The sequence below is a fragment of the Dermacentor variabilis genome, unplaced genomic scaffold (genome assembly GCF_050947875.1).
Source record: "Dermacentor variabilis isolate Ectoservices unplaced genomic scaffold, ASM5094787v1 scaffold_18, whole genome shotgun sequence".
Taxonomy (NCBI): Eukaryota; Metazoa; Arthropoda; class Arachnida; order Ixodida; family Ixodidae; genus Dermacentor; species Dermacentor variabilis.
In genome coordinates this window covers 2,048,488-2,072,225 of record NW_027460346.1, presented here as the reverse complement: position 1 = coordinate 2,072,225, position 23,738 = coordinate 2,048,488, and the positions used below count along the sequence as shown (strand labels likewise).

Below are 23,738 nucleotides of genomic sequence, written 5' to 3'. Positions count from 1 at the left end.
GGCTACCCACACTCCCGAGCTTATCACTTGACAACAAGTGCACTGAATGACAACTGGCGAATACCAAATGCCTCAGAGTTGGCGGGTGTATCACACTGTATAATAATGCACAGGTTGGTGGTACAGTGAGAATGAATGAATTTTATGAATTAACAAGGGCCAAATAAACAGGCTTTCACTTTTTTTTTCGCTTTTAACATATTAGTAACATCTCAATTATGTTGCCAACACTAAAAATATACTATTTTTCGTGTTGGCCACATAATTGTAATGTTCCTAATATGTTAAAAGTAAGGAAACTAGCTAATAAATGTATCTGCATATCAATATGCAACACAGTCAAATCTCGATACATGTAACGAAGTTGTACTTGCAGTGGAAAACTTCGTTAAATCGTGATTTTTGTTCATTTAGGCTTTTAAAGTTTCCACAGTAAAAACAACTTCATAAATTCCCAGGGCATTCCTAGTAGATAGTATCATGTCAGTGAGCACTTGTAACCAAATCTCAAGGAGGTCAAGCTATAATAGTGCGGCTATGAGCACCAATGCATGCGGTGCAGATTGCGCCGACAGCAATGCATTGGCATAGCTCACGGCGTTTGAGATTTGCATGTGTTGTGTTGCAGGGGCACTGTAAATTTTGGATGCCATGACTGACCCCGCTCAGTGCCCACAGCAGGCGCCCACAAATAAAAAACAAACGTGTAAAAGGATACAGATATTCATCCTTAGCAAAAAGAAGTCAGTTTTGCCAGAAAGGCAGAGTACTGATCGCAATAGCAGAGAGTTGACACTAAGGCTATGTTCACACTTGGGAAGTGGCAAGCGGGCGGAAAAGCCAAAGCAGATGGAAAATGTTTTCTGCGCATGTACAAGTTATTCACATTTGTTTCGCCACTGCAGCAGAAACCACGGCCGCTTTAGCCCATATCCATCTAGTTTGCGTACGTTTGTATGCATGGTGGCGCTATTCAGCACACTACTTCAAGACATACATTCATTCATTGACCCGTCAGTTATTAAAGGCGATCATTTCGCGCAACTGCGCGTGTCGTCTTTAACTTTCGTCTACCATGGAAGATAAAGAAAACACAGTTTCGATAGTTTTAGCTAGTTGCTTTTCCTAAAAACAGACAATGAACAATGGAAAATGTTAAATTTTACGACCGGATGTTTACACGCTAGTGTAGCTTCCGGTGAAGCGGAACCGCTTTCCGCTTCGCCATGGCGAAAAAAATCGGTCCGAGACCGATCGAACTCGCTGCCTGGTTTTCCGCCCGTTTCTCCGCCTAGGCGGGAGGATTTTGTCAAGTTTTTACCGCTTCCACCTGCTCCGAAACTAACTGTGAACGTAGCCTAAGTAAGGTTCACAGTTTTATCAGTGTCACGCACGTTCAGGCAAACATGAACATATTTCACTTTATGACCACAACCTCGCTGTCACAACACGAGCGAGCACTTCACACTGTGTCTCGGAAACTTGAGATTATGCAACCGCAAAAACAAGATGCGCAGGAACCCAATGCACATCAAGGCAATAACCGACTTGGCTCACCCTTTGCACTTGCTGCGGAGAGATGATCTACAATATACGATGCATGGCCCACATATGGATGCGCATGTTCCTACCCACTCCCCACTCCCTAGCACGAGCTTGATCACGTTACCCTCGCATTCACTCTCTCCTCGTCCCCCTTGTGCAAAACGAATCATCAGCTCCTGTGTTTCTATGGGTGCTCCGAGCTACTGCCCGCCCCCGAAAGTTGTTTACCAATGTGACAAATGGTGGAGCGGTGTTTCCTGCCTACTGCATGCTTGCTCTTGACGGCATTTTTGCCGCTCAAACTTTTCATGCAGAAGGATGCTTGAGGTAACCCATTGCCTCGGCTGACATTTTTATAGTGTTCTGCTAGATTGAACAGCGTGTTCTGCTAGATTTAACAACCATACAGATCCTATTTAGCTACAATTGTTGTGTTGTCTGGATTTCTGGCTAAAATTACAAGAGGTCCACGTATCTCCCTGTTTCGAGAATATGTGCACTACTTAGTTCAGGCACAAGCTGGTGGTCAAAAAGCTGCTAAAAAAATTTCACACAGAGTGGGAGCTACACCAAGAGCCTATACAAATTCCTTTCTTTTTAACAAAGGTCAACCTTTGGTGGAGACCGGCATAAAAACACTTTCGTGTTAAAAAAGTAAGGGCAAGATGAGAAGGAGTGAAGAAATAGGCAGCAACTCACAGCTTCGTAAAGGTACTGGGGGATCTGTGTCGTTTTGCCTGAACCAGTTTCACCTTCAATAATCAGCACCTGTAACAGAAGATACATCTCCAATTATTATTTTAAAAACTGGAGAGGAAAAATCCAACTTAGTTTTATACACATGCCTACTACCTGTGCATTATGCTTATAAAGCCGTTCAATGCAATAATGGCCTATGCCTCATTTACACACTCATTACATGCCCCTTACATTAATCTACATGCACTGCACATTCCCACACCTGCTGAACTGTGTTGCCCCATTCATGTTCAGTGGAAGCTATATTAGACTTAATGTTAACCACTCGGCAGCAGCCTGCCGCTATTCGCCTGCTGCAATCTCTTCAGAATATGAATTATTAGTAGTGGGTGCCCTCTCACTCTGTCGGAGAGCAAATGTGCCTTTCGCAATGCTCCCCGCCTCTTTATATGTCCTTATCACATCACCTATCACAAGCTATGCGACCACTGGCAGCATGAACCAAAGACTGGGAGAAAAACTAGGGCAGAGGGTTGTGCTCCAAAGAGAGAAAAATATCAAAATTCTGTGATTTTACGTGCCGCTACTATGGTCTGATTATGAGGCACACCATAGTGATGTACTACAGGTAAATTTTGACCAGCTGGGGTTCTTTAACATGCACCTAGATCTAAGTACATTAGCGTTTTGGCATTTTGCCCCCATTAAAATGCAGCCACCGTGGCCGGGAACAAACCTGCAATCCCAAGCGCAGCAGCACAACGCTATAGCCACAATGCTATCCTGGCGGGTTTTTAAAAGAGTGTGACATACAGTGGCAAGAGAGCCACAGATATGTGTTCAGTGTTAGATGAGCCATAACTGCTGTTAACGTAAAGGATGGCTTTGTGTACTTCCACTGGTGTCAAAAGACAGACAAGGAAAGCTGCTGAATTATGAATTAAAAAGAAAAAGAAGCACACTTGCTTTTGGCATTTACTTGTGTAAAAAAAATTAGGGGTGTGTGAATACTGAATATTTTATTTCGAATCAAATATAGAATCAAATCAAGAAAAAAAGCCTAATATTGAAATGAGTATTGAATATCTGAAATTTTTTTTACAGAATTTAGTGCATACAAATTTTGCACATGAAAATATGGTGCTGCACATGCTCTGGAGTCTCTTAGCATTCCATGACAAGAATGGAGCAAGCTGTCAGTAACATACATACAAATCAAGATATACAGTACGGTCTATTATTATTAAAGGCAACAGCAAATTAGTACGCCAGCACTGATTACAGCTCAGTTCTAGTACACAAATGTCTGGAAAAAAATTTTTGTTTTATCAATAGAAGTTCTGTTCAACAGAATAAAGTGCTTTTTTTCCTCTGAAACTAATGAATTAGGGACGTTCTGTTATACTGAATACCAAAGAGGTTCTCAGTTTAATAGTGGGCCTGTGTCTTGTGGCAGTATTTAATTTATTGCATAGAAATTTTCGCCTTCCTGTTTTACACCAAAAGGAAGAAGAGCTGTCCCAAATTTACGGTAGGTACGTTACCGTGTGGCCAGTCTATGCAATGGATAAAAGGACCGCGCATCACGCGACTTGATCACCGATTCACACATAGCTGGTGCTAACGGTAAAGAGCAGGCGACGTCCATGCAATTTGTTTGCCGGGATTTACCCCCTGTCAAAGAATCTGAAATCTCGAAGGTAACTGCAAATTCACGATGATCCCCATGCCTATCGCCAGCTAATTGGCCCGATTTTCGGACATGCTTTCGCACTTTACGAAATACACGCTACTTTGCTTGACATTCCTTCTGTCCACAGTGCATTATCATTTTGATCAGTACTGCCGACCCAGATGAACACTCTACAGACAGTTGCCTGCGCTAACGCTGTGTGTGCGATCCCTGCATCAGTCCGACATTGGGGAGCGCTCGCAATGACAGTCCACAACCGTGCCAGCCGAGGTGACCCATCCACGGCGCCCTCGGTGCCAAAGACCAAGTGGAACACTCATTTGGGCGGCATCAAACACGAGGGGCTCTGCAGCGCATGCAACATGTGGCACTGCAAGGTTCTCTACATGGAATATATAGAATATTCAAAAAATCGAATAATAGACATTCGATCCATGAATCTACTTATTCGAACGTTTACTATTCAATTCAATTTGGTGATATTCGATATTCACACACCCCTAACAAAATAGCAAACTAAAATCATAACACAGCGATCCTTTGAAGTGACGACTTGGTACATATGGTGGCAGTGAGGTACAAATTTAGGTGGCACAAAACCTACCCCCCATGGATCATTTTACTTGAACTATACACTGCATTCAGCCACCAAAGATCATGGGTTCGACTCCCACAAAAGGTTTTTGGTTTGAGTGCCTTAACTGTGCCTTAACTAACACCAAAGGTTGTGGGTTTGAGTGAATTAATTAACTATATCATAATTACATGTGCCTTGATTAACTTCATCTTAATTAACACCAAAGGTCGTGGGTTCGAGTGTCTTAACTCTATCTTCGTTAACTGTGCCTTCATTAACTTCACCTTAATTAACACCAAAGGTCATGGATTCAACTCCCACCAAAGGTCGTAGGGTCGAGCACCTTAATTAAATATAGCTTAATTAACTGTGCCTTAATTCACTTCACCTTTAATAAGCCCAAAGTTCGTGGACACGACTCCCACGATAGGTCCAAGGCTTGAAGCCTTTTTGTACTATCGTGTGGACATGCTGCCAACGTCAGATTTTCCCCCTCATGAGCCATTTAATGCTTTCACATCAAAAAAAAAAATATATTTCAGAAGACACTGCGGCACATTTGCCCCCTATACGGATGGGTTTCCCTGCATTGCAACATGACAGCTGCACAAACAGTTGTGTCACCTGTTGCGAGGCAACTGTTGCTGCATCACAAGAGACCTTCCAGAGGCCTTCAAACTTCAACTGCTCAAAGCTTGAGGGCCTCTGGAGGAAGCATTGTGGCTAAGTAGCGGGCTATAAAGAGTGGATCCATCCATTGGCGGAGGCCGGCAGTGTTCTGCTCATGTGTCACACCTTCACTGTGGAGCTGGGCATGCTCCGCATAGCGTATTGCAGAGCACCTCTCAATAGCTGGCCCACTTCCCTTACCTTCCTCCCCATCCCTCTCCCTGTTAGGTCAATGAGCCATCCTTAGTGAATACAGCTTGATCATCGCCATAGCGAGACATACAACAAAGCACTTGTTGTCAACAGGGAGACCTGCCTGGTGATCAGCAACAGCTTGGAGGAGATCTTCCCGAAAGGGAAAGACGGGAAGGCTGCGACGTGTCTCCTGGAGGCTCAGCTTTTTGCGTTCGTGCTCACTCAGCTCTGGCTCGGGTTTGCTGTCCTGTGAAAAAAGGACACCAATATTCAGGAAGCAGAAATCCTATCATGCACACATCCTGTTGCTTCACAAAGACAGCACAACTCTCCTGTTGCTGTTCACATTTCTCTTCCTCCTCTGGAACCCCCCAAAGCCTCACTGGCAGTGTGTGGTGATTGATCACACTCCCAATGGGACATGCATAATTGGTTTGAATTTTCCCATGTTTAAAATAACAGAAGTGTTCAAAAAATGCAAGAAAAAAAGAAAAAAAAAGAAAAAGAAAACTAAATCGGACTGCGGGGTTTGACGTCCAAAAGAAACACATGGGCTATGATAAATGTTACAGTGGGGGGGGACACCGGATTAATTTCAACCACTGGAGGATCTTTAACCCCTTTATGCATAAATTTTTATTTTATTATGAAAAAATTAGGCAAGCCTTGGTTTAGGTCAGATGTGCCCAAACAAACCTCAATTTTTTTTTTGAAGAAACGCATGGTCGTGATTTTATGAGCAAAAGTTTTCACTTACGAGGGCGAATCAGAAAGTCTTTGCACCTGTATTTTATTGGCCAAAATAGGTACATGCAGGTAATTACAAATATAAGTACTATACTATGTAGTTTACACTATTTTTCCAGATAGTCCCCAAACCAGTTCAGATATTTGTCCCATCGCAGCCCTAAATTTTAGATGCCACTGTGGTAGAATTGGTCCGGCTGACTGTGGAACCACCGTCAGACTGCTGTCTTGGCTTCATTGTTGCACGTGAATCGTTATCCTCCCAGGTACTTCTTCAGCGGACCGAAAATGCGGATATCGCTAGGGGTGAGGTCTGGATTGCATGGTGGGTGGTCCAGACTCTCCCAGTCCCAGTCCCAGACACACGGTGCCTCCCCGAACGCTCCCTGTCATGCAAGTCTTCACGGCCTTTGCGAACTCGCAACAGCACCACCTCACACTTTTCAAAGCAAGACACCTTTCTCCATACAGGGGCTGCACTTCCCTATGGATTTCGATGGGCATTCATCCCCTGCTCCACAGAAAACAAATTACACTTTGTTGCTTGTAGACTGTGGATGTGTGAAGCACAACTGTGATCTTAAACAACTGACAGCAGTAACGTGCTGCAGAGCTACCAGTAGATAAGGCCAGACTGGTCCTAGAAATGTCCACTGCTGGGAATGAATATGTTGACTTCCCATTTACAGCCATAAATTGGCTAAAACAAAATAGGGGCAAAGACTTTCTGATTTGCTCTCATACCATGCAATTATGGGTATATTTCATGGCCATACAGACAGGCATTCAAATTGAAATAAACTTGCAAAAATCTTCTGCAATGTTTAATAAAATATTGCTTAAATAAAAGCTAGTATAGAGCCGAGCTGTTAGCTATGTACACCTTGCAGGACATGGTGCTAAAGTTAATTTATGTTCATGCCCTACATACATGTCAGAAAATCTGACGAAAAACAACAAAGGTGCTTTTGTAAGAAAGTTTTGCAACTCACCTTGTGCTTTGTACCTGGTACACGGAGAGCTTGGACGAACTCAATGGCATCATCCAAGATGAGGTCATATTTCTCTTCCTGTCAAAATAAATGCAGTAAACACACATACAAGAAAAAGAGTAGCTCTGTTAGCAAACAACAAAGTGTGAATACCTAAGACTTAAGGCCTATATAGCTGATGTTCTTACTGACCCTTTTTGCAAAGCAGTTTGCTCAGAGAAACGAGATGGTGCTTGCAGTGGCGTGCCACATGTTGCCTCAGCGAAAGCTAACAAATACGAAACCATTACCTCTTCTGCCCTGCTTCTATGCAATCAGCTGTCGGAAATACAACCGAGTATTCGCTAACGCGTGTTCCATTCATGCTGCAAAATATGGAGCGGTGGAGTGAAGACGTGTGCAGTAGTTGGCTGTGAAAATTGTGACTGGCATATTAAGGAATGGAATGAATCTGTCTCGAAGTTCACGGACCACTGTTACATAAGGACTGCCCGTGTTACCGGCTCTTATGCTATTTCGGTTAAGCAGTACTGCCGTTTAGTACATACTTTTTTCAAGCTCTAGCCAACTACGGTTTAACGAGGTTTTATTGCAGTAAGTTTATTGCACTAATCTAAACACATGCACCCTAACTCACATGCGAAATCACGCCCACTATATGGCCAATGTATCAAGAATAAGTGAACGGGCACACACTTGAATCAATGTCCTGAAACATGGGTGACAGCTACTACACTGACAGTACACTAATGTTCGAAGCTTAACACTGCGTAATGGTCCACGTAGTAAGCGAGTAACTAGCGATAATATGTATTTGCTATAAGCTATTACAACATACAGAATGTCTACGTTACAAGCCTTGTGCCCAGCAAGAACAAATCTATCGCGACTGAGCACACCCGCAAATGATGAGGCAGAAAATAAACAATCAGATAGTGACTCAATAAACAATCAGATAGTGACTGCTCGGGGAACTTTATTGAGCCAGAAGCGTGACAAGTTGCTGTTTAAAAGTATTTGCTAAATAAAGAACGAAGAGCTAAGCACACTGATACTCATCCAATTCATATCGGAAAGTTAGGATAGCTTTGGATACATTTTTAGCCCAGTTCTTATTACAAGCACCATAAACGCAGCTTGCGCCATTTGGACAAAGCGTAATGAGCTCCGAAAGCGCTTACATGTCCTTTGAAGCTGTAGCCAAAGCTTCGCTTGTTGTCTGCAAGTCACTGTCTACAATATCCACTGAAACAGAGACTTGCAGAGCCGCATCGGCATCATGTACGTCCATTGTAAACACAGAGGCAATGGAGGGAGCCGAGGCAAGCAATGGATACGTCACCACGTGATCAAACATGGCAGCGCCCACGGGACTGCCGTGAAAAGGGTCAATAAGCAAACACAATTTATTATAAGGCTAGTACTTTGCCATTCTCTAATGGGACACTAAACAGTGGAGAAACACAAGATGGTAGTGCTTATCTTTATTATGTCATTATAGCAGCTATTACAATGACATTAAATTGAATATTTCTTCAATTCTAGTATATGGCACGAGCCATTAACAGAACAGCTCTGGGATATATGCCAAGCTCATTTCAAATAGATATTTATTGCACTATACAACAAGTACAGACAAATACCTATAAACAAGCTTCCCATGCAGATCGTATTGCAAAAATCAATACAATTTTTCTTCACTGGAATATTTTGGGCCACCTGATTATCGTTACATTTTTCGTGGTCCCTGCTGTGTCTGAAAAATCAGTTAGCAACTGTAAGTAGGTTAATGGGTAACAAGGTGAGGGGATTTAACAAAGCCACTTTTTCATTGGATCTGCAGTTTATGTATGCTTTGATGTGGTTCTACTGAATGCAAGTCTCGGAAATGACCAAAACAGAGAAAGCTAAAAGCCCCTCTATTTTAGTCATGGCCATAAAGTGCACATCTTCTGCATGGCAAAAGTGATGCTAAGCACTGTTCTGCATAACTATTAACTGGTTTCACATGCCAATGCCATAGTCGAACAATTCTGCACAGTAATATTTGAAGTGTACCCCCAGCGATATACAGATCTTTCTTGCACAGGTAGAAGTAGTGAAAGACCCTGCCAATACCTGCAGCTTCATGTACTATAACATCTAATGCAATGCTTGGCTGCTATTGTGGAGGGCATCTGTAGACATCACAATGCTCTTTCTGGCCACTTGGTTTAACGGACTTCAACATGAGTGACAATAACACTAACAGAAAGTGTGCTCGCTAACAATATTTTTTTCATTGTGTCTGCCCCCGGGGAAATAACCAACCACGGAAAGTGGCCATTTGCAGAAATAGCTGCACCCAACTAAGGCTCCAGTACTGGTCTCCCTCCCAGAATCTGACACTCGCATTGAGCACAGAGTTATTAAACTGTTGCTGTTGTTGCCATTGTGCATGCTGAGTAGGAACACATGGAAGTTACACGACTTGACGCTAGACGAAAAGACATGCACCACTCTTACCCTGTGCTTCTCCTTGGCGTCCCTCGCACCAAAGCTCATGCGGGCAATGCCCATCCGCTCTTCTTCCCACTTGCGCTGCTCTGCCTGTGGCACCTGCTCACGCTCGTCCACTTCAACATACTCCTCAATGTCGTCCTGCAATGTCACCCCGCGGAACAAATAAGCATGCATCCCGAATGGCTTCCATAGGAGCCACATCACCAACACTAACAAGAGCACAGTGGGGTTGTTTCTGATCACTAAAAAAAAAAAAATGATTTGGTGCATCAAAATTATAATGTGAAATAATGCGCTAGAGAAGACAAGGTGCTATACTTGCAGAGCCTAAACGCACAACCTCCTTAGCAAAAGCTCTTCCCAGGCTAGTTGTTTCGTAGCAAGAGAGAGAGAGAGAGAACAAACATTTAATAATGTAAATCAGTGAGAAAGAGTTCTTCCTTCACTCAAAGCGGGTGGCCTCCTCAATCCAGGTAGCCATTGTCCCTTGCTGCTTCCCTGGCCCAGTTCACCAGCTTTCGCTGGTCCTCCAAGTCCGGGGCCACAAAGAAAAATTTAATGTAGGAAAACAGGGAAAGGTGCACAGTGCACAGGATAAGTGCTATGCTTTCAGCTAAAGATTTATTAGAGAAAACAACACACTTAATGTGACCTTTGTTTCCTATCACAAATTTAATGACAAAGTATTGGCAACATGTTTGCACTTAAGAAAACACTTTTGCCAATAAGGCTTCAGTTGAGTCAAAAATGCCTGTGTACCATGCATTTGGTGCACGTTAAAGAACCCTAGGTGGTCAAAATTAATATGGAGTCGCCCCACAATGGCATGCCTCAAAATTGAATCGTGGTTTTGGCACATAAAACCATAGAATTTAATTTTAATTTTTTTCATTTGCAAGTGTAGCACTCGTCCCATGCAATGTACAGTTAAACATAACAATCTCAGATATAACAAATCATCGGTTATAACGACCACATTTCAGTGCATTTACAATTTTTTGTCGCTGCCTATTGAAACTGTGTCTAGATATAATGAGAATTTTCAAAAGCGCCATACTGTTACAACGAACACTTCAAACCCAGTCGCGGTACGAGGGCACACAGCTCCGTGCCTCTTGCTCTAGTACAAGTGCAACGAAGATATGGTTGGTGAGATGAGCACCGCGCATGGATTTCTGATGCCACCAGGAAAGTCAATTGCTTTTAACTATGCTTTCAAGGCATGTCTCAAGCGTGCTTCAGGTTGAGGCAGTACAGCGTACGGCGGTAGCTGCCTCCAAGACAGCACTGGCGCACACACTGGTGCTATTTCTGAGGCTACGACGGTGGCACTCTTGTTCTTGCGCAGTTCTATATGTGGCACCGCATGCACTATGCCTATTTCAACGATTTAGACCGACGGCCGCTCAACTGTTGCTATCTTATCGTTGCAGTTGATATTCATGCAACCCGAGTTGGCATGAATGTGGCAAGACACACCACTGCCATGCAAAATTGTGAAGAGTCGGTGGTTATTACGCCGTTATTGGGCAATCATGGCTCGTTGAAGCTTCATTTATGTTGTTGCTGATAATGGTTTGCGATGGCATTCTAACTTTTGAACTTCATAATTTTTGGGTGAAGCGACATAGAAAACCTATCTTCGCAGCTCTCGGCGTGCGTGTGGCTGATGCTGCAGCCGTAATAGCAAGACCTTTGCAATATGCTGCCCTACCTCAGTAGTTTACACTTGCAGCCAACTAGAACGCTTTGGTATGATATGCAGAATCCAATCATGTCCCACTGATAGCAAAGCGTATCACAATATCTCGAAGAAAAAATGATGGTGGCTGTGCTCATAGTTTCAAAATGGCAGGTGATCAGAATCGGCCGAGCGCCACTTTGAAACAATTACAACACCACATTTCCCACTTTAGGCGATGTTTTTAATGGAAACTTGCAGCTAGATGCAGGAAAGTGCTGGGAACAAAGATGAAGATACAGAAAATCTGATTTTCGGGCTACAGTGGTGTCAAATGGTAACTGTTGATGCCAGCTTCACTGTCATTAATTTTGTACGTTCACATATAACATAGTTCACACATAACGAGCTGATGCAACGACCACTTTTAACAGAATTATTGAGTTTGTTATGCTAAATGGGTTCAAATGTATTACTGTTCTCACCCATTCTCGGTTGCATGCTTTTTGTTTTCAACAGTCTTTGCAAGTTCTGAGCAGTAAAAAAAGAAATTAAATTAAATTTTGGGGTTTTACTTTCCAAAACCATGATCTGATCGTGCCGCATGCCATCGTGGGAGATCCGGAATAATTTTGACTAGCTGGGATTTTTTAAGGTGCAGCCAATGCACGGTACCATGGGCGTTTTTGCATTTCACCCCCATTGAAAGCAGGCCACTGTGGCCGGGTTTTTATCTCACAACCTCATGCTTAGCAGCGCAACGCCATAACTGCTAAGCCAGCATGACAGGTCATGTTCTGAGCAGTGCTGTATATGTACTAAGTGAATTAAGGTGATGACGATCCTCCCTTCAACACCAATGGATATTAAGTATGCGCAACCTAGCCTTGATAATGACAGCCACTGCTGCTGGCCACCCATGAGGGATAGGGAACTAAGCAGGTATGAAAGATAAGGTAAGGGCTGGTAAGAGAAGTGAAAATGCTTAAAATAAGGGATTAGTTGTGATAGGGAGAGGAAGGGCTGCAGATGATTGTTTAGTGGTGGTGACAGTGGGCAACTCTTGAACCTGGATGTTCAACTAAAAAATGTGAAAGAAACGAAGCAGCAGGAAGAAATCAAAATACCCCCCCCCCCCCCCCCCCCAGCTTCCTAAAAAACTTGGCCTTTTGAGGTTAGACGCTATAGAAATGGAAGGAAGCCGACTGGGGCGATAGCCAACCCTAAAGACGTAACATGTTGTTGCCACTCGAATATTATCGCATAAAAATAATTATAAGCAAAAAAATGAAATAGAGAAGTCTTATGCAATGCACACAAACTCACTCACTGGTTTTATCCACACATTCATTTACCACTGCTTTTCAATCAACATCTTTGAAAGCAGAACTTTACATGGTACATGACAGAAGCTGCGAAGATGACTGCTGCAGTGCTATGGGAGGCTTCAGTACAGAGCCCTGACGTTCATGACCATTGAAGAGACCCGGCACGAGGTATGCAGAGATCAGCTTGAAAGCTGGGCTATTCCAGAGGCGTTAAGACATGACACAGATGGTGAAGCAAGTTTTTAGCTGTGCCAGAAGGCCATCAATAATTTGCAGATTACAAAAGAAAACCCCCTCCTAGTCTAGACTACAGAATATCTGGCCAGTAAAAACCACACTAAATGCACACAGCATGTGCTGACACAAGTAAAAAAAAAGAGACCACTACACAGACTTGCAAACAACAATTGTTCAGTAGTGTGGAAACTGGGAGTCCACACAACAGCTCGTGGCAAATATGAAAACTAGACAGGCCCAAACTGAACAGGAATCAATGGAGTTGAACACACCTGTAATTACACATCAAAGGGACGCCAACGTGAATCAAGATTGGTGCTACAGTTTCGGAACAAAATTCAGAAAAGGAAGTTTGACCTTCATTTTCTATTCCGTTAAGTCACATTTATTTGCTAATAAATACAGAGAGAATTCTTTAAGAGCAATCTACTAGGCTATTCTTACTTAGTGCATTCCTTTATAAGGCTTCAAACAAAGTGTGAAATCTGGCAGAATCAGCAAGAAACACCTCCCCCCACACCCCCGCCTTTCTGTGTTGTTCACAGGATCAAGGCAATTCATTCAATTCATATTTGATTCAATTTCAAAATTGACTATTCACACTTTGAAGATTTACCAAACTGTATTTTTCTTCCCTGCTCAAATGCAATGTAATTATCACTTTATTACCAGTGGCTGACAACTTCTAATTACTAATAAGAGACAGGACATGAGAAGTTGCGAGGAGTTGGCTCCATAACTCGTTTCACAGTGGTGGCGCCAATCTATTCAAACACCTGCATTACCATATTTATTAAAATCTAGGCTGGTAGCTTTTTTTCACATAATTATATACCAAATTCCAGGGCCAGCTTAGATTTGAGGATTTTAGAAAACACGCCAGTTTTTATTTAAAATTGATAAATATGGTGCACAGCTAGCGCCATCTAGAAAAGTCAGTGTCGCAGCTGCTACTGGCCATACCAGCAGCCAACTTAATCACACGAGCTATGCCGCCATATTGACCTGCGTTGTATCATTGCCTCCTTTACTAGATGCCTGCTGCATGAGCGAAAAACCAGCTGCCAAATCCTTTCCCTTTGCTCCTCTCTACTAGTGTCGTATGCAAGTGCCACAAGGGGCTGGCAGAACCACTGGGCACCACCTTGCATGGCTTCCGAAATCTTCGTCACCCGTGCACGCTGAAGGCCATTAACTCCAATCATAGCTCAGCCTATGTTTGCAGGCATTACGGAAGACAGCTATTCTAGAGCCAGACAACCAGCTTTTAAAGAGCACACCCAAAGAATTGTGCCGACCATAGTTTCACCACGATACCGACCACATAAACACCATGCGCTGGGTCACCAGCCGTTGGCACCGCCCTCTGCCTGTGATGATAGTGTTGGTCGCAAATGCCATCTCGCGACTCTTGTTCCCGACTGAGGGCAGGCCCACTGCCCTGGGAACTCGCGCCATTCCGTAGGCATCTAGTAAAGGAGGCAATGGTCGTATTGGCATTTGGCATGGCATTATCGTAATGGCACCAAACAGGCGATGCCACTATGCTGCCGCTTTCAAATAAAAAGTTGTGCAAGCCGCAGAGGCATCATCAAATGTTGAAGTCGGGCAAGACTTCAGCATCGATGACAAAAATGTCCGTCGTTGGAGTGGGCAATGGCAGACGCTTTTTGTGTGCGCCAGCCGCAATGCGAAGTCGACAGAGATAAGGAAGATAGTGATGTAGAATGAGTTTGGCATGTTCATATTCAATAAACGCTGTTTTCATTTTGTGGACGCTATCCTCGCTTTTTTTGTTTGGCCTACATTCGAGATAAGTTTCTTTTTGCTGGCTTTGGACTTTCAGGGGTCGGCTTAGAATCTAGGCCATTCTAGATACAAGTAAATACGGTATTTTCTCGCTGGTGAAAGCTATGTTCATGGCGAAAGTTACACTTTAGACATTTGAAAGCACTAATCTGTCGATCTACAGCTTTAAAGAAAATTATGGGGTTTAATAAAGCAACTTGTGAGCTGAGAGGTATGCCATAGTGGGGGAACTTTTCATTATTTTCGTCCACTTAGTTTTTTTTCAAATGCACAGCACACGAGCATTCTTGTATTCTGTCCCCCACCATTACTCCAGCTTGAATTGAGTGTTTGCCTTTGAAGTGGTGAAATGCACAACCTGCCTGAACAACAACAACAACAACAACAACAACAATAATAATAATAACAATACAGTAGAACCTCGTTCATACATTTTGGGTAAAACAGTGAGAAAAACGTACTAACTGGAAAAAGGTACGATCTTAAGTAAAAAAAAAAAATTGACAGACTCAATTACTGTTGACAACTACCGTATTTAAACGACTGTAAGTCAATTCGAATGTATGTTGACCCCCCTATATCGCGTGTGACAGGAGAAAAAAAAGAAAGAAGGGCATACCCACGGGTGCATTCTATAACGAAAATTTATTAGTAGCTGGCATGGTCACTGGTCTTCACATGTGCCATCATCCTCACTAGTGCTGCCATTGTCATCGCTGCTACGGTCCCACAGCACATCGTCGTCCAGCGAAATTCCGTATTTGGCGAACGACCGCACCATGACATCTCCTGGAACAGCCGCCCACACCGAAAGCACCCAACCACACACAGCCATCAGGGAGGCTCTTTTGACATGTCCGGATGGCATAAGTTTGTGGTATTCTGCCTCCAGCCACTCGAACTCACTGCGGAGCAGGTCCTTAAAAGGCGAAGATCCGGGCTTGTCTCATGACCATGTCGCACGTCATTGGCAGGAACCGATCACGCATTTCAGCGACGTATGCCGCAAGCTTGGCCTCCAGCTCCGGAAAGCATCCTGACTTCGGCCTGCGGAAACCTCTTCACTTGCCATCACAGGTGAAAATTTTGCTTCGCTGCAGTCGCCACTCTTGCACCACCCATTAAGAAACATCAAACTTGCGGCCCGCTGCGCAGCTATTTGTTCCTTCAGCGTAAAGGATTGCAGCCCTCTTGAACACTGCTGTGAACGAGCGCCGAATGTTTAGTGGACTCAGAGCACTCATGCCAACTGAGGAAGCACGGAAGTAGCATGTGACCGGCAGTCAAATCGAACGTATGAAACTAAAGAGCTACAGGGAAAGAGAAACATGTGAGCGGTGTCTGCTTTTCCATGAACTATCGATACTCCCTGCAAGCGCCACTGTTCTGAGGGTGCCGCCGCAAATGGGACAGCGGCACTTTCATAACTATCGACACGCCCCCATGAGTCAGTGCGCTGTAAAACTCTAACAAAATGTTGAAAAACCCTTCCAAAAAGCGAACAAACGAGCGGGATAGCGGTAAGCTACGGGTAGGGCCGTAGAGCAAACATTAAATTATAACTACGTTGTAGCTCCCCTGATGTCTCATTGGTCTCGCTTTTTTGGCGGTGCTATGTTTTGGTTTCCATTGTAAGTCGAACCCCCCCACTTCAGATTTTCAAATTTAAAAAAATAGGTCGACTCACAATAGTTTAAATATGGTACGTTATGCGAAGTGTTGTGCAGATCATTGCAGCACGAGACGCTGACGTGCATCATTCTGGTGGTGCTCCCGCGGCCCAAGACACATGCTGTTGTTTTTCTATTGCGTGGTGTTTCAAGAGGCCAACAGGAAACTGAAATCGAGCTGGTGGGCCACATTAGATGCCAGTGAAACGAAATGCGATGCCCACATTGCACCGCCTGCAGCAGGGAACGGCAGCGCGCTTAAATTATTGCCGCCTGCCAGAAGCGTACAGTATGCTACCAATCGCGTTACTCACCATGTGCTATAAAACAGATAGGTGAAAATGCTTGTCGCAGTAGGTTTGGGGTGATAACTGTCCCCGGGTGGAGATTTTCTGGTACTGGAATATTAACTTAGCACGCCGTTGTTTTCACGTGAGACAGGTGGCTATATACTGTTCTTGATCACGCATTCCTCGCGCCTTTTCTTGTTCACATGGGATCTAGCGGCAGGAAAACGTATATGATCACAGTCTGCAGCAGGGAATGACGGCGCGTTTCGATTATCACCTCTTGCGAGCATGCGCTATGCTTCCGACGGCACCATGCGCTACGAAACAGATACTCTTTAAAAAATTTGCACCCTTTGGGGCGTATCATGTCCCACAACAATAATCATCATGTCTTGCCGGCATTTTCTTTCTTTAAAGGGACACTAAAGACAAATATTACCGTATTTATTCGAATCTAGACTGATAGTTTTTTTTTTTTTCAAATAATCATACGCCAAACTCTAGGGTTGGCTTAGATTCGAGGATTTAAAAAAAACGAGCCAGTTTGTAAATGAAAATAATAAATATGGTGCATAGCTAGCACCATCTAGAAAAGTCAGTATCGAAGCCGCTACTAGCTGCGCCAGTCGCCAACTGAAGTACACGAGCAATGTCGTCATTTTAAGCTGTACTGGCATGCGGTGTGGCGTTATCGTAATGGCACTAGATAGGTGATGCCACCATAGTGTTGCTTTCAAATGAAAAGTGCTAGCCACAGAGGCATCGTCAAATGTTCAAGCCGGGCGGGACTTCGGCATCGATGAGAAAAACGTCTGTCATTGGAGGCGGCAACGGGTGACGCTTTCTGCGTGTGCGGCAATGAGGACATGACAGTGATAAGGAAGATAAGCGTGCGATTACAGAGAGGAGCTGCTCACTGAGATCGCGCCGCGTTTTAACGTGTATTGCACTGTCTGGAAATGCGCGGGCGCAAGGATGTGAGCTTTCGCGCATCCACACGCGTACGAGCATGTGTATGAGGTTAGCGGTGATGGTCATGTAGAGTGAGCTCGGCATGTTCATATTAAATAAATGCTGTTTTCATTTTGTGAATGCTGTCCTCGCTTTTTGTTTGGCTTACATTCGAGGTCCGTTTTCTTATTTTTTGGCGCTTCGGACATTCGGACGTCGGCTTAGAATTGGGGCTGGCCTAGATTTGAGTAAATACAGCAAGTCGACGTGGACTGTTTAAATACCATTCCAGAAACCTCGCAACGCTTGTTTCATGCCAAGAAAAAACTTAGTTTACTAGAAAACTGCATCCGAAGAGTCCAAATACCTTTTTTGACATTCAAACGTCCTGCCACCAAACCGGGGGAGTGGTGGCCTTGCATATGCCATCACCACCCTTTGCAGCAGTCAGTGAGTAAAACAGCACCCGACAGACGGTGGTACCGAACCAAGACATAGCGGTGGATCTGCCACTGCAGCTGCTTTTTGGTCAAGTGGCATAGACCGTTTGGGCATCCCATGACATCACATGGAAGTTGAATTCTCTGCTACTTGCAATGTGGGCGAGTTTCGTGAGCCAGCAAAGCTAGCGCAGCACTACGCGATAACGAAACTACCCAAATGCGAAAGTGTGGGCGGTGCAGAGTCGAGCAAAAACGACCTTTTTCGACCGCCTGCGTCATTGTCAAGGGTAATTTCAATTAGTTCTTCTAAAAATGAATAGAACTGGACAAGTAGTATTTTATTTCATCTTATAATACAATACAAGGATGTTTTTTGCTATGAGTGGTTGAGTACTAGTGACAAAATTTAACCGAGGAGTGCTTTCGTCATCAGGCAAGTACTTGAATGTCCCGAGGGAGTCTCTAATCATGTCCTGCATTTACCTCAATTTCTCGATTATTATCGCTCTGTTCGTGATAATATTGACACTTTAGAGATTCTCGAGCACTAATCTATCACTTTAGCTTGACTTAATATTTGCCTTTAGTGATCCTTCAACACTGCGAGCCTGGTACTTCCAAGTCGCAAACAGCATGTGCGTTATCAGCATGGCATAGTATTTTTGACAAGAAAGCAGCAAGCACAGCGTTTTCACATAAGGGAATGCAAGCAAGGCTGATGACGATTATCATTGTGGGACAAATATACACCCCAAAGGGTGCAACTATTTTAAGAGTGTAGGCGAAGATGCTTATTGCAAGAGGATTGGTGGTGATAGCTGCGAATGCCGCGTGCGAGGATCACGGAGGAGATTTGCTGGTACCAAAATGAGAAACTGAGTGTGTGCCGGCGTTTTCAGGTGAGACGGGTGGGCGAATACTGCAGTGAAGCTGCCGCAGCGGGCGGATATATACAGTCGACCCTCGTTACAACGGACCCTGATAATTCGACAAAAAACATCCATTTTGTCCGAAGTGCATAATATCCGAAAAGCGTCACTTCTGCAACTTTCGTCACGATGTCTAACAACTTTATTGCAAAGAGTGAGTGACGAACGTCCAAAGTTAAAAACAAATGAACAAAAAAGTCGCAGTTTCTCCCAAAAGGCGAAGCATCGAGTGAATTGACCTTCGTGCTGTCTCTCACTACAACGTGAACGTTGAAAGCACAGTGCATAAGAAGCTACCGGCATTGAGGACACATTGTCCACATCGCAGATCACTTTCAAGATACGGCGGCCGCGCCGAAAGCAGTAGACGCTGGAGTAGAACCCGTCTCTCTCTCCACCCTCCGGGCCTCGCATGTGAAATAAGATGGCGCGTTGCTGTCCTACCTTCCTTTCACGTGTGCGCGATGTTGAGTCATGATTGTCGGCTGACCCTCGCAAGTCAGTTGTCAGCTCGTGTCAACACGGCAAAAGTATGTTTTATATGCCCAATTTTGAAAAAAAATTGCTGGTAACTTTATCCACTGTTGCCAATAGTCCGTTGCAGTGTGGTCCATTAAAAGCAAACTTCCTTGCATTAATGAAATAGGTAGAACAAACTAAGGCTGAAATATAGTCCGTTATATCCAAGTCTGTTGTACGAGGGTCTGTTGTAACGAGTGTAGACTGTACTGTTCTCGAGTGCGCACATCTTGCGCATTTTCTTCTTTACATGGGATCTAGCAACCGGGAAATATATCATACGATCGCAGTTTGGTGACGTACTGAACGTTGGTGCCAAAAAGCGTGTTTTTCGGGAATGTATCAATGAGGTTCTACTGTAATAATAATAATAATCATAATAATAATAATAATAATAATAATAATAATAATAATAAAATGTCTCTTCTTGTCAACAAAAAAACTGAGATTTATTTACTTAGTTTCATTCACTTAGATAAATTCAGCTCATTAAGGTCTTACAGAGAAGATGGGGGTCTAAAAATATTCAACTGAATTGTGGGGTTTAATGTCCCGGAACTGCACAGTGGGTTACAAGGGCCATAGGGAGGGCTACATAACGATTTTGACCACCTGGAGTTCTTTACGGTTCACCTAAATCTAAGTAAACGAGCGTTCTTGCATTTTGACCCCAATGAAATGTAGCTCCCATGGCCAGAAACCGAAGCCGTGACTTCATGGTTAGCAGCAAAACACCATAGTAGCCACTGTTCCATTGTAGCGGGTGAATGGGATTGTACAATCCCAGGAAATCTAAAGAGCTACATAGGTGGTTGTATAAAATAGAAATGCTCTTCAGAATTGAAGCAAGATGCATCACTTACAGGGTCAATGGGGCGGGGGAGGTAGCTCTAGTCATTTGATATATTGAGAATAAATTACCAAAAACAAAGTAAAATAGAATTTCGATGATACGAATCTCTCAGGACGGCATAAAAAGATGTATTACACGAAATTTGTAGCACCCAAAAACATAAAAAAAAGCGTGAAATTAAGGGGGACATGGCAATGAAATGGCTGACTTGCTCAAAATTTGATTTTTAAATTTTTTTTCATAATCCTAAGACTTGTCCTTATTTCATGGTGAAAATTTGGACAAAATATTCAGCAGAATTTGAGAAAATTGCCCTTTCTTTTAGTGTGTTCACTTCGAAATTGGGAAAAAAATCAGAATTCTGGAGGTGCTCTTGCACAGCTGACCACGCATACGTGGCTTTCCGTTGATGCAGTGCCGCCATCTTGGTATCGCAGTAAACACGAGATATTGGACATTCAGACAGCCACAGCACTGCATTTCTCCATGTAGAAATAAAAGCAACAAAAGTGAGCACGAAAATGAAAAAGTTGAGTTGCAATTTGTTGGTCCAGTCTCGCGGTGCGAAGGAAGCACTCCTATTGGCTGATGAAAATTTGAATCACTGACGCACTTGTTTCGCACCCCTTCTGGTAGCAGTGGGCTGTGCACTTCGAGTGTTCCGAAGCTGAGATTTCAAGATCTCCTTGGTTACCTCGAGTTTCTTTTGTTACTACGTCCTAGCTGCTGCCTGATGGTTATAAAGATGATTTGCGAAAGGGAATTTGTTTATGTACTTTTCTTCGCGGTCACAAAGCTTCATATCATGCGATCTGATCAGTGCAAAGGTAGAAAAGTTATCAAATGGTCATCGGGCGCCAAAGATGAAGGAAGGCATGGAACACAGAGATAAGGCTATCCTTGAAAGTGAATGCCGCTGATCTTGCTGACACGGCAAGACAGGGTAGCACATGATTGCTGGCTCTTGACAAAGTTGCAAGGTGTTCGAAGATGGCCGACAAGTTGTATGGTGGCTGATAAGTTTTTTTTTTTTTTTAATGGAGGATCTAGGTGTAGTAATGTAGAAATGCGACTGGTGCATCAGTGCGACCACTCTGCCGGCCTGAAGACAGCCAGGGTCTCGAACTACCGGCGCAGCAAGGTCTCCTCCCCGGCTCCACCGGGGATCGCGCAGAGGCTCAATTGTTTGTATCACCCGCCATGGCACAAAGTGTGTGTGGTTTGCAACATTTGAAATTTAGCATTTTGTAAGCTAATACACTTGGGCCGCAACTTTTGAAAAATTGGTATATAATCCCCAAATTTGTATAAGGCATGATCATATCCCTGAGATTCTACTGCACAACTCCATCACACAAGATAGAAAGCATATTTATGGTGTGTGTAAATACAGTGCAGTCCACTTATAATAATGATGTTACGGGAAGGAAGAAGCGTTCGTCTATTTACAGGTAGCTTTTAATGGCTGAGCCAACAAGCGTAGAGCATCGATCTTGCTAAAACACTTCTTCGTCGTCTCCAAGACCACCGTCAGCGTCGTCTTCTTTCCACATTACCGACTGTGACATCACCCCCGTCGGAAAAAGCACCTGATTGGTGCGGCTCATCGGTCGAAGAAAGGTAAGGTTTGAGACGGCTGACGTGGATGATGTCAGAGAGGGGTGAAGGCACCGTGGCATTCAGCGGAGACACTTCATATGTGACAGGGGTCACCTGGCGAAGGATGCGGTAAGGGCCATAGTATCGCGAGAGTAATTTCTCGGAAAGACCAACATGCCGAGCTGGATACCATACTAGCACAAGAGCGCCTGGTTCGTAGTTCACGTCGTGATGGCGCTTGTCGTAACGGTACTGCTGGCGTGTCTGGGAAGCAGACAGACGAATGCGGGCAATCTGGCGTGCTTGGGTCGCTGTGGCTATTACATCCCGAGCGTACTCTGTCGGCGAGTCGAGCGTGGTCGAGAGGAGTGTCTCGAAAGGCAAAGTCGGCTCACGGCCGAAGAGGAGATAGAAGGGGGAATAGCCAGCTGTGTCGTGGCGCGAGGAATTGTAGGCGAACGTGACAAATGGTAGAGCAATGTCCCAGTCGCGGTGATCGGAGGAAACATACATTGCGAGCATGTCCGTTAATGTGCGGTTCAGGCGTTCGGTAAGACCGTTAGTTTGAGGATGGTAAGCGGTAGTAAGTTTATGTTTAGTAGCACATGATCGAAGTAGGTCGTCTATGACTTTGGCAAGAAAGTATCTGCCACGATCGGTGAGAAGTTGACGAGGTGCACCGTGGTGCAAGATAACGTCGTGAAGCAAGAAATCAGCGACGTCTGTAGCGCAGCTGGTCGGTAGGGCTCTAGTAATGGCATAGCGAGTTGTATAGTCCGTAGCGACGGCAATCCACCTATTTCCGTCCTCGGATATAGGGAATGGTCCAAGGAGATCAAGGCCAACGCGAAAAAAGGGTCGGCCGGTATATCCAAAGGCTGCAGCAGTCCGGCAGGAGGCACAGCTGGTCTTTTTCGGCGTTGACACGACTCACACGCGGCAACATAGCGCCGGACGGAGCGGTTGAGACGCGGCCAGAAAAACCGTCGCCGAATTCGGTCATAGGTCCGCGTGACGCCAAGGTGTCCAGCGGTGGGAACGTCGTGCAGTTGCTGCAGTACAATCGTTTGCAGATGAGACGGAATGACGGTTAGGAGCTCGGGCCCATCGGGGTGCATGTTGCGGCGATACAGGATGCCATTTTGTAGTACGAACATGTGAAGGGATGGGTCAGACGGAGCAGAGAGCAGGCGTTCGATAATGGGGCGTAACGACTCGTCGCGTCGTTGTTCAGCGCCAATGTCTTGCAAGGCTGAGAGGGAAAGAACGCAGATCGGTGCGACATCCACTAAACCGTCCGGTACATCGACGGGATGACGAGACAGGCAGTCGGCGTCCTGATGGAGACGACCCGACTTGTAGACCACAGTGTAGGTGTATTCTTGCAGCCGTAGGGCCCAGCGACCGAGGCGGCCGGTGGGATCCTTGAGGGAGGAAAGCCAACAAAGGGCGTGGTGGTCGGTTGTAACTGTAAATGGTCGTCCATATATGTAGGGTCGGAACTTGCCCACCGCCCAAATGAGGGCGAGGCACTCGCGCTCAGTAATCGAGTAATTGCGCTCGGCGGGAGAGAGGAGGCGACTGGCGTAGGCGATAACGCGGTCGTGCCCACATTGGCGTTGAGCTAAAACTGCACCGATTCCGTAGCCACTGGCGTCAGTGCGGATTTCTGTCGGAGCGGAGGGGTCAAAATGGGCGAGAACAGGAGGTGTAGTAAGCAGCGTGATGAGCTGCGAGAAAGCAGACGCTTGTTCAGAGCCCCAATAGAAAGGAACGTCTTTCCTCAGGAGGTCAGTCAGGGGACGGGCAA

At 44.6% G+C, this 23,738-nt stretch overlaps 1 protein-coding gene across 1 annotated transcript in view; it reads right to left on the bottom strand.

Moving 5' to 3' along the window:
* The window catches only part of l(2)37Cb (DEAH-box helicase 16 lethal (2) 37Cb), a 128,416-nt gene that overhangs the window by 66,774 nt on the left and 37,904 nt on the right, over positions 1–23,738 (bottom strand). The window contains exons 7-10 of the mRNA XM_075678245.1: positions 9,623–9,757; positions 7,118–7,195; positions 5,500–5,625; positions 2,245–2,313 (exon numbers count right to left, since the gene is read on the bottom strand). Coding sequence (XP_075534360.1) covers positions 2,245–2,313; positions 5,500–5,625; positions 7,118–7,195; positions 9,623–9,757 — 408 coding nt within the window. The remainder of the gene's footprint in view (positions 1–2,244; positions 2,314–5,499; positions 5,626–7,117; positions 7,196–9,622; positions 9,758–23,738) is intronic.